The 10,135-nt window shown below is 35.2% G+C and overlaps 1 protein-coding gene across 43 annotated transcripts; it reads left to right on the top strand.

Moving 5' to 3' along the window:
* The first annotated feature begins 1,318 nt into the window (after nt 1–1,318).
* Nucleotides 1,319–9,874, top strand: LOC137830273 (probable E3 ubiquitin-protein ligase RHG1A). 43 transcript variants are annotated; one of them, XM_068637481.1, is made up of 10 exons: nt 1,337–1,517; nt 2,859–3,005; nt 3,138–6,237; nt 6,353–6,535; nt 7,223–7,389; nt 7,511–8,290; nt 8,372–8,784; nt 9,087–9,182; nt 9,266–9,403; nt 9,524–9,874. In XM_068637481.1, exons 5-10 carry the CDS (start codon nt 7,290–7,292, stop codon nt 9,671–9,673), a joined length of 1,677 nt encoding a protein of 558 aa, XP_068493582.1. In that variant the 5' UTR covers nt 1,337–1,517; nt 2,859–3,005; nt 3,138–6,237; nt 6,353–6,535; nt 7,223–7,289; the 3' UTR covers nt 9,674–9,874. The 43 variants fall into 43 exon arrangements, with proteins under 43 accessions (XP_068493622.1, XP_068493612.1, XP_068493620.1 ...); XM_068637483.1 differs by having other exon boundaries at nt 6,353–6,518; XM_068637489.1 differs by having other exon boundaries at nt 1,367–1,517; nt 2,859–2,908; nt 5,675–5,728.
* The last annotated feature ends 261 nt before the right edge of the window (nt 9,875–10,135 follow it).

Raw genomic sequence — 10,135 nt, forward strand, 5'->3', positions numbered from 1 at the left:
AGTTAAATTAAAATTTTTCAATATTTTATTTTTTATATGATGACCTATTATTGTTATTAGAAATGTTATTCTGTAAAGTTTTATAGTGATAATTATGAAAAGGTAAAGGTAGCAGTGGAATTTTAGTTTTTGAAAAGATAAGAATGTAAGAATTACATTCGAAAAACATGTTGGTTGAAGTCACGTGTTACGTTTGTATAACTGAGTTAATAATCCCACCCATGCCACTTGCTTCTGTCACTCAATAACTTGCTGATTCTAGTCAACACGCATCCTCAAAGGACCAAAACCTTCTGACACTAACAAATGGCATTTTGATTCAACAGTAACAAATGAAACACTCAAGAGGTAAAACATGCACCCATCCCAACACAAAACATAAACAAATCACACACATTAAACACTCTCTCACTTCCTATGTCCTTTAAATTATTTTACACAAATAAAAAATACAATAAATCCCACACATGGATCAATTATATATAACATATAACCACTACAATTCTCATTTATGTAACATTAATTTTATAATTCATAAATAAATAAAGATAAAACCTCAACCCTTAAAAGAATTAAAAACATTTCTCTCTATCTTTTATATAAATAATTTCTAACGTGCTAATAAAAATAATTAATCCACTTGATTTTGTTAATTTTTAAAACAATGTTACTAATCTAATATATTTATTCTCATTATCAATAATTTTTTATTGTAAAAAAACACATATTCATGATATTTAATGTGCGAGCAAGAAATTTCTTTTAAAATATATATTAGAACGTTAGCATAATTTAAAACTCTTAGCTTATATTTCTAAGTTATATATAAAATAGAGTTATTATGTGTAATAACTACTTCAAAACTCTGTTAATATTTATGATAGAGAGGAGGGTGGTTTAGCAACGCACTTTTTAATTTTTGTAACGCATTTTAATTTTACTATTAATTAAAATATATTAAAAATAAAATAATAAATGTATTATTCCATTAAAACTTACAATTTTTAAGAGATTTTTGCTGAGAAAAGTATTTTTAAGATCTAAATATTGTAACATGAATAAGTTGAAACATGAATAAAATTGATGAATTATATAATTTTTTCAATACTATTGCTACAGATTGATTAATTTTCATTGAAAAAAAAAATATAGCTAGATAATCTTTAAGTAAGAAAAAAATGTCAAATAAATAAAACAGTTAGATGCAAAGGTGAAATATGTAGAGTAAAATAAAATTAAATAAAAAAAAGAAAAGGTTGTTGATGTGTTTAGTAATAATTAATGGAAGGAGTAAATACTGATGGTATAGGTAACCGGTAAGATTGGGCAGTGCAGCGAATTTCTCCTCCTCTTGTTTCTTATTTCTGCGTACAACCGCTTTATTTCATTGTCTCCTTCTCACGACAATTTCACATCTTCTTCTCCTTCTGTCTCTCTCTCTCTCTTCCATCTTCCTCTTTTCGTCTCTCGAAGATCGGAGCTCCACCGTCGCAGCACCACCGTAACCGATTTCCAAGGCACGTTTATCCTCCCGATTCAACCTTATGTTCTCTCAGCACACGTGCTTGCAATTTTTACATGCATGATCACCATGATCCAACTGTTTATGCGTTCATTTCTTTGACTTCCTAAACTCACAATCCCTTGCTCGATCGCTTCGGCTTTCCTCTCTTCCGATCTTCTCGTTGCTTATTTCCAACGTGTCATCGCCCTCTCCGAGGCGCGTCTGTGATTTTTTTCCCTTTCTCTTCAGAGAGGAGAATATTGTCCGTTTTGTGTGCTTTTTGTTTCTTTATCACCACTCTCTGCTTTCCAGATTGTCTGTTTGGTGCTGGATTTTTAATTTCCCCTCCGAAATTATGCTGTTTATGAGATTGCTTTTTGATTTTGTTCGTGTGTTCTCTTGTTCTGTAGTTGCGGCAAAGTAGCCATCGAATCCCGCTGTTTGTGTAAGCTCAACCGCATGCATTTTTAAAAAATAAGTAATTATTAAAACTGGGGAAATGAAAATCTATACATCGGTCGAACGTGTTTTGATTGATGTTGTGTTTCATACCCTTATCCCCCTTCTGTGTGGAGTACTCCGCTATTCTCCTTGGTTTTAGAAATCATGTGGATTGGGATCCCTTATAAGGTCCTAGATTTAATGAAATTTTATTTGTCATTTTCATGCCCTTCTTCTGTGGTGATGGATAGCATGATGTTGTTACCTTTGTATATTTTCCTGGGAAGTACATTTAGTTATTTGAAGTATTATGACAAGTCTATTTAATATATAACGCGTTTATTTATTTGTATGCTTGGTGGATTGACATCACAGGGTGCTTTCTTGCTCAGTGTGTTTTTTGTTGATGAAGTGTAAAAACATGAACTGCAGTCAAACTTCTTATTGTTAATATTTTAGAATATGCAGAGTTTTTAAGATATACTTTTTATCCAAACAGATTCAGATCTCTTCCCTGATTTTGTTAAAGAGGGGATAAATCTTTTCCTTAGCAGTGTTTACGTTATGACTTTTTATAACTTCTATTGTCTTATGTATGCAAAAAGGGTTTGGGGGTGACGGTTTAGTACATACACTGTTTCACGTGCACAAGTGAAAAGTTTGCCCCCAGGATTTGAACCTACGAAGTCACAAGGCAGCAACCTTATAGCTGTGTGTGCCTAGACTCACCCTCTTGTTGTTGTATGTTGTATATCATTGGCATATATGGCTTTGTAGTTAAAGTCTTGAACACTAATTGTTTATCACACATTGTGGTTTTGAATATTGGCTACTCTGGCATATGTTGTTGGTCCTGGTTTTGTTTAGATATTCTTAGAATCTATTAGGTTTAGATGGTTTTTTTATTATGCAGGTTTCTTGGTGCTGCTGGTGTATCATACATGCTTACATCTGCATGTGCTGGTGAGATGTGCTTGCATTGGAAATTCTCCTTCGTTGTCTCTGTTCCCCACTTTTTTTAGCAATTTACCCTTCATGGATATTTTCAAGCAGTTTTTTGGTATATTATCACTTTACGTTTGGGTTCATATTACAGTGATATATTATTATTATTATTATTATTATTATTATTATTATTATTATTATTATTGGTGAGAACTGGTTTTGTTGCCTTGGCATTTGTACTGTACAGGTTATGGAAGTCAATGAATTTCTCCATTTGGTTTCTCAATTACGTTGTCTGAATCACATATGATGTAGCAGGGATTTTTGAGTCTTGGGTTAAAAGGGGTGACTGTAGAAATGATGACTTTGACATGACGAACCTTTATGTCAGGATTTATTAGCATAATGCTGCCGTTATGGATTGTTGTATGCCGACTTTCATATAGGAAACAGAAAGAATGTTGTACCAAAGATCCTCTGTTAATTGGAAGAATGGCATAGGCTTTATTCAACTAGAATGTGGCTTTTAGATGAAGCACGTTGATCTTCTGGGACTGGGTGCTTTTCTGGTATGAAATGGTCGCTGAGGATGTTATGGCAATAGCTCTGTCACATTCCAATGTTTGGTGAGGCAAGATGTTGGTTCGTAGTGCCACGGGCAATCTAGGGAGTGATGTGGCACTTTCCATTTTTGATCGTTATAGTTCCATTAGTGGGTCTGGGGTGCTGAGATGAGATGTTTGCAAACCTTGATACTCTTTTTGACCCAGTGACTTCTATATGCCTTTGTCAAATTCTTCTTGTTCTCTTAGTTTTGAATTTGACATTACGCTTCCTGTTGTGGTGATGTTACTTGTGGGGAGGTATAATGAGCATAGCAGTGACAGTATTCATAAAGAATTCACTGCACATTGGTATGCGCTATATAGACTTCAATGTTGGACCAATAGCGCATATGATTGATGGAGACTACTGTTCATTTGCCCTGAATTGATATGAACTTCCCTTTATGCTGGTTATCCTTGTTATTCTGCCATAAGTTGATTCCTCCAATAGCACACCTACTCATTGTTGGAATTGGTGTACTGCTGGATGATTCTTTATTTGGATATGAACCTTGGGTTTACTGACAGAGAAGCTGTTTGATCACCACAAGTTGGTTATCTTCACTCATGTTCCTAAATATAGAGGGATGGATGGAAACTAGTGTCAAGAGTGTTGATAGCATAGCCAGAATGCAGGACTTTCTGCCTTTTGTATTAGCTAGTTTGAGGGCTGCAAAAATTCTTCTTAGTTTGAACTTATTCGTCCTAATTTTGAATTGTGATCCCTTATTGGGACAATGGACATTGTTAAGACAGGCCTCATTCACTTTTTGTACACAATTCCCTTGTCCCTCTGGTTTGCGAAGAGAGGTTATTACAATTGAATGTTGGGATGTGGGATTGCTGGTATTCTGGAAAAAGGCAATTTTTTTTTATATGGAAATAGTCATTGCAATAAGTTTAAAGTTTTTTATTTTAATTTTCTTATTCCCATTTAATGCAAATCCAATAAGCCACGTGAGTATAGCTTCAAATATGAAAATATTCAGGAATATATTTGATAAACAAGGCAATATTATTTACAGTTAAATTTAATTTAACACCGGAGACCTATGTTTTGAAAGCATAAGCATCATGGTTTTATTCAGCTATATCTCTGTCTTGATATCCATATATTTCTCTGGAAGGGTATTATTTGGTATTTTGATTATGGTGAAATCTGGAACTAAACCCAAAGCTTAATGTTTACTGTTAATTGAAAACCAATTTAAATCTGTTTTTTTCCCTAATAATCACCGGTTCTAATTATTTAATATATTTTTAATTTTATGTTTTGATTCGATCAATGCCAATACCGGCTTCTTGTGGATTGTTGTGGGCTTTGACACTCTTGTACTATATTATGTTTTTACCTAGTTTGTCAAAAAATTGCTCTGTAACATTTTTGAAAAAGATATGCATGCGTAGTAATCTTATAACTGAGTACACTTCCGACGTTGCCAATATCTGAATACATGTAAAGTGTAGATGGTCAGAGCCATGGTCTTTGCTGCTGATTTGATTCATTATAGTTAATTAGTGTTTTTAACATTCTTGAATTGTTTTAATCTGTTTCTTTCCTGTCTAAAATGAAAGTAATGAACCAAATTTAACTATCTCACTGAGAATATGCCTGCCTCATCCCTCTTAATTTCTTGACTGTTGTGCTTGCCTGGTTGCAACCATTTTGTACATTATATTCAGGAAGGGTTCTTTCTGCTCTCCTATACTCAATAATTATGTTACAATTTTATGATTTGGAGATTACTAGATAGTGGTTTTGGAAGTTGATGGTTCTGGTTCTTAAACTATTTGTGACATATGAGAAATACCATTTCCTTGTAGTAAAAACTGTAGTCTAGTTTTGATAATATTTTTTTCCCTGGACTGGACTCTTGTGTTTTCTATGAGATAATCGGTGAAATTGCTTTTGTTTTGACTATGCATTCATAATTTTTGCGAGATATATACATTGTTTTATTAAACCTTTTTCCTTCTTGTTATTCCATTTTCCCCCTTTAATAACAAATTGTCGTTGTAGTTCAAATGTTTTTTTTAGCTTATATACTGTATTTGCATAAATTATTTGTGTTTAGTTGGTCTTCTCTTGCCTGCTGATACTTATGATCAGGCAAATATAGGAGTCTTTTCCTTTTGTGCCTGGTTGAGCACATAGTTGATTATCATTTTTCAAGTGCAGGAAAATAATAGAAATGCTAACATTTGCTGAGTGATCGTTTGTAAGCCTTGCCAGGTAAGTCTGTTGCTTGAGTCATCTCCTACTTCCATCCTACTTCCAATCACTCCTCGTTTTAAGTCATATGCAGTTACTCATAATAAGCTGGAGTGAGGAACCATTATCCGTCTAATTTAAATGTCAACCATGTCCCTTTTCCCTAATTTATATTTTCTTGTCAATGAAGAGAGACATCCCATTAGTTTGGCTTCAAGTGATTGGACTTACTGGGACTCTTGGTATTTGTGAGTATACGAGTGGCAACTGTTTAGTATTTTACAGGCTAGTTCTGTCAGTTTATGGTGAATTCCCAAGCCTTGATGATCAGAAGCATATATTTCCTCCTCTCCAGAAATAATTGCCAGTGGCGATTCCCCTCACTTGGCCAAATTGTGTGGCTGGTAGTCATGCTTCTCTTTTTATGCATGCCTGTTGATGGCGTTCTAATTCACAGGGCTGTAGCCTTCATCTATCATGCAATTTCAGTGGTTAATTGGAACACTAACATAGATAGTATAGTTCATGCTGTGAGTATTGTCCTCTTGGCTGATTAAACACATCATCTTGATATCCATTGAGCTCCTATATCAGTTAGTTAATTCTTATTTACCCCTTCGATATTTTCTTTGGTATTCTTGGCAGCTGGACATGAAGTTTCAAGCTAGGTGGTCTTCTGTAGGCCTAGATCCTTTTGCCCTGTAAAGGATTGAATGACAAATGATGTAAACTGATGAATAATATATCGGTAATCTAAGGAATTTTTCTATTGACTAGACATGTGGAAGTGCCAGTGGTGCTTGTATATGCTGTAAGTGGAAGAGGAAGGTCAGGCTAGATTTAATTGTAGGACTACTTTTTTTCTAATACTACTAAGATTGTATTTATAGTAAATTTGCAATTATGATTTATAGATTATATGCTCCCTTGCCTTGCAAGATTATCTGAATTATCCCTTGGTATCAGCTCTGTGCTAATTTCTATTTATGATTATGATAGTAATTACCTTTTTTCAGAAAGAAGGTTACACCATGGCCTTGTGACTGTCTAGTTCTGACTCTAGTTCATTTCACCTGAGTTTGCGTATACATATTGTTGTCTTCTTTCACAGTTGTCCCTTTTAAATAGGTCCAACCCGGTAAATATTGAGTCTGTACATATTGTCAATATGTTGAAGTTCTGCATGCAATGCGGGATTGTCACCTTAAGTGTTTAAATTGAATTTAACATACAGACAACTGTTTAGAATACACACTGATTTTCTTTCAAACAAGTGTTTTACCTGGATCTTGTTAAATATGTATGTATGATAAATCTCTCCTGTTTTAATCAGTGTGTTTGAAATGGAATAAATTAGATAAATACAACTGATTATTTATTGTGTTAATTTCACATGTTGCTGTCATGGGTGAATTTTGTCTTGTACAGATATTGTAGTTTTGAAATGGTGTTGCATGATTGTTTTGAACTTTGTATTTTGTTACTGATATATTCAGATGCCCTTTTATCTTGCAGGTTGAGTTATTTGCTGGTCTAACTTAGCCATACTGTCTATTTTGACTCCTGACATTGCTAGCAAGTCATGGGGCATAGACATTTATATAGCTCATCTCCAATGTTTGAGGGTGAACCTGACCCGAACTGGAATCATATGCATACCGATCAACAATATGTGAACCTTGGTAGTGTTACTTGAAATGGCTTATTTGTTGTTTTTATTTTGGTTTATTGGCCTTTTTTCGTGGCAACTATTTGTAGGCCAGTGTCAATAGTCATATCAATTATATTGGATATCTAATGCAGGTAGAAGTACCGCTTCAGACAATGGTTCTTTTATTTATCCTTTGGAAAATATGTCCATAGATAGCATCTCTTTTCCATCTCATTGGAACACTGCGCCAAGGTCAAATGGATATGCCTCCACAAGTCTCAACATTGAAGCACCCCCTCATCAAACAGATGTATCAGGCACTTCTCATGATCATTTTCTGCATTCATCAAGTGGCGGAATGTTTTATGCGGTGTCTGACAATTATGTACACCAGCCCTCTAGTTCCAATTATGACAGACAATCATTTCCTGTTGCTGATGGGGGTTTTATTGATCTCACAATGGGAAATGGGCGAGGGCCTCACAAGCGGAAGAGCCCTGGAGTTCCTTCAGTCTGTGAGAGAGGAAGTACAAGCAGATGTTTTAATGCTGCAAGTGCAAATGCAGCTGATCGTCCTACATCTTCAGAATTGCGGCCTGAAAAGCCCAATATGGATTCTCTATATATGCCTTGGGATCATGTGAATATGACACCCGATCATGTGAATATGACACCCTCATTTAGAGGTAGAGGCCTTTCAATACGAGGTGATAGTTCTTTAAGGAATGTGAGGAGTCGTTCTACACTTGATTTGGAATCCAACTTGGCTAGGACCCATTTATCGAATACTCATTCACACAACTCATTCTCTACTGGTCCCCAAATGGACCATTCTAGCATGGTAGATCTTTCAACTCAAACTTCTGGATCTTTGACAAGGGATTGGAGCCAAATGAGTGTATGTCCTGCTCATGGAAGGGTGCCATCATCAGGTTAGTTTGTAATTTAGTACCAACAGACATTCTAGTCACCTCTACTTTATATCTGAAGTGACCTTTTTTATTAAAATGCAGATGCAAATGCTTTTAATCACGAGGCAAGTCATTTCCTTGTTGGAAGTGGTTCTAGTAATGCTCCTGTAGATATTGGAGGTTTTCATAATGAATTTGGAACTAGCAGAAATCCTACTGCTCCACAAAGTTTTCATAATAATAGTCAGGCTCAACCTGCAAGAGGAGTTCACAGTAACTACTCTCAAAGATCCACTCCAACTTTTAGGGGTTCTTCCAGCTTGCGCTTGGGTCGCATGACACCTTCTGATGATGGATTGCATATGGTGGCTGAAAGTTACTCTTCTAGACATCCAAGGCCATTGACCACCATTGGCTGGCACAGCAATGATAGAAATGGAAGGTCAAGAATACATAGTGATAGATATCGAGCATTGGCTGATGAGGTTGGTCTCAATGATCAATTTAACTTTGAGGTATCTATGGGTATCTTCTCTCAAGAGCTTTGTTCTTGTGAGTAATGATTGGAAACACACGTGCCATGTTCATGTTTTTTACCCTGGCTCCATTATTTTTGCTATATAACCTTGATTGAGATACGTGGTGAGCTAGCAAACTTCGTTGGCATGTTGTTTCCAAGAAATCCTTCGTGAAGTGGACTAGTTATTAACTTAGTATTAGCAAGACTGTAGTTTTGGGCTTTAATTCCACTGGGAGACTGAAATTTCTTCTTTCATTGGGGGTGTATGACTCAAGTTTGGTTTTAATGTTCTTACAGGGTTTCATGATTGTTGATCGCACTTCACTGTATGGTAGGAATATGCTTGATCAGCATAGAGAGATGAGGATGGACATAGACAACATGAGTTATGAGGTAATCATTGTTTTTTCGCTTCTTATAATGAATATCATGTACTGTAAAAAATTGTTAATCATTTGGATGTTTGGCTGTACCAGGAACTACTTGCACTCGGAGAGAGAATAGGCCATGTGAGCACTGGATTGTCTGAGGATTTGATTTCCAAGTATTTGACAGAAACGATATACTGTTCATCCGAGCCAAGTCAAGAAGACGAAGCTTGTGCAATCTGCCTGGTATGTTTCCTTATACCATTCAGAATAAAATAATATAGTGACACTAAATAAGTTTAGTTGATCACCACTTTGAAATTTAGATGGCCTTAATGTTTAACTGATCCATGTTGAAAATCGCAGGAAGAATACAAGAACGTGGATGATGTTGGAACGCTGAAAGCTTGTGGGCATGATTACCATGTGAGTTGCATTAAAAAGTGGTTATCTATGAAGAAAGTGTGTCCTATCTGCAAAGCTTCTGCTTTACCTGAGGAAACGAAGGATAAATAAACAATATATTCATTCTACTTTAACGTATATCATTGTGTACATATATTTGGATATTCCTTGAAGTGGAGGAAAAAAACAGACTTTCCTTTTTGATATGTTGTAATAGAAATGGTACTCTATGTCAAAGGATTCGTTATCTTTGGCTTCACTCTTAATTATGCGTGAAGCCTTGAAATTATGGTTCTTCCATATTTGATTGAATCTTGAAAAGGTCTTCAAAAGGAGGTGCTCTCTGAACTTACATTGTAGCAGGAGTCACGCACGGAAGAATCAAAGAGAAATGCAGGTTTTGCTAGTATAATTGCGTTATACAGGATTACGTAAAGAGCTTTCGTATTAATAGGGAAACTTATTGTAACATAGTTTTACGAATTTAACATAATTCTTTAAATATAAAAAGTTAAAGGAAAAGCGAGAGAGCGTGACAAGATATATAGCTGTTAGATCTTAGTCAGGAAATAA

Source organism: Phaseolus vulgaris, chromosome 7 (genome assembly GCF_000499845.2).
Source record: "Phaseolus vulgaris cultivar G19833 chromosome 7, P. vulgaris v2.0, whole genome shotgun sequence".
In the NCBI taxonomy this organism is placed as follows: Eukaryota; Viridiplantae; Streptophyta; class Magnoliopsida; order Fabales; family Fabaceae; genus Phaseolus; species Phaseolus vulgaris.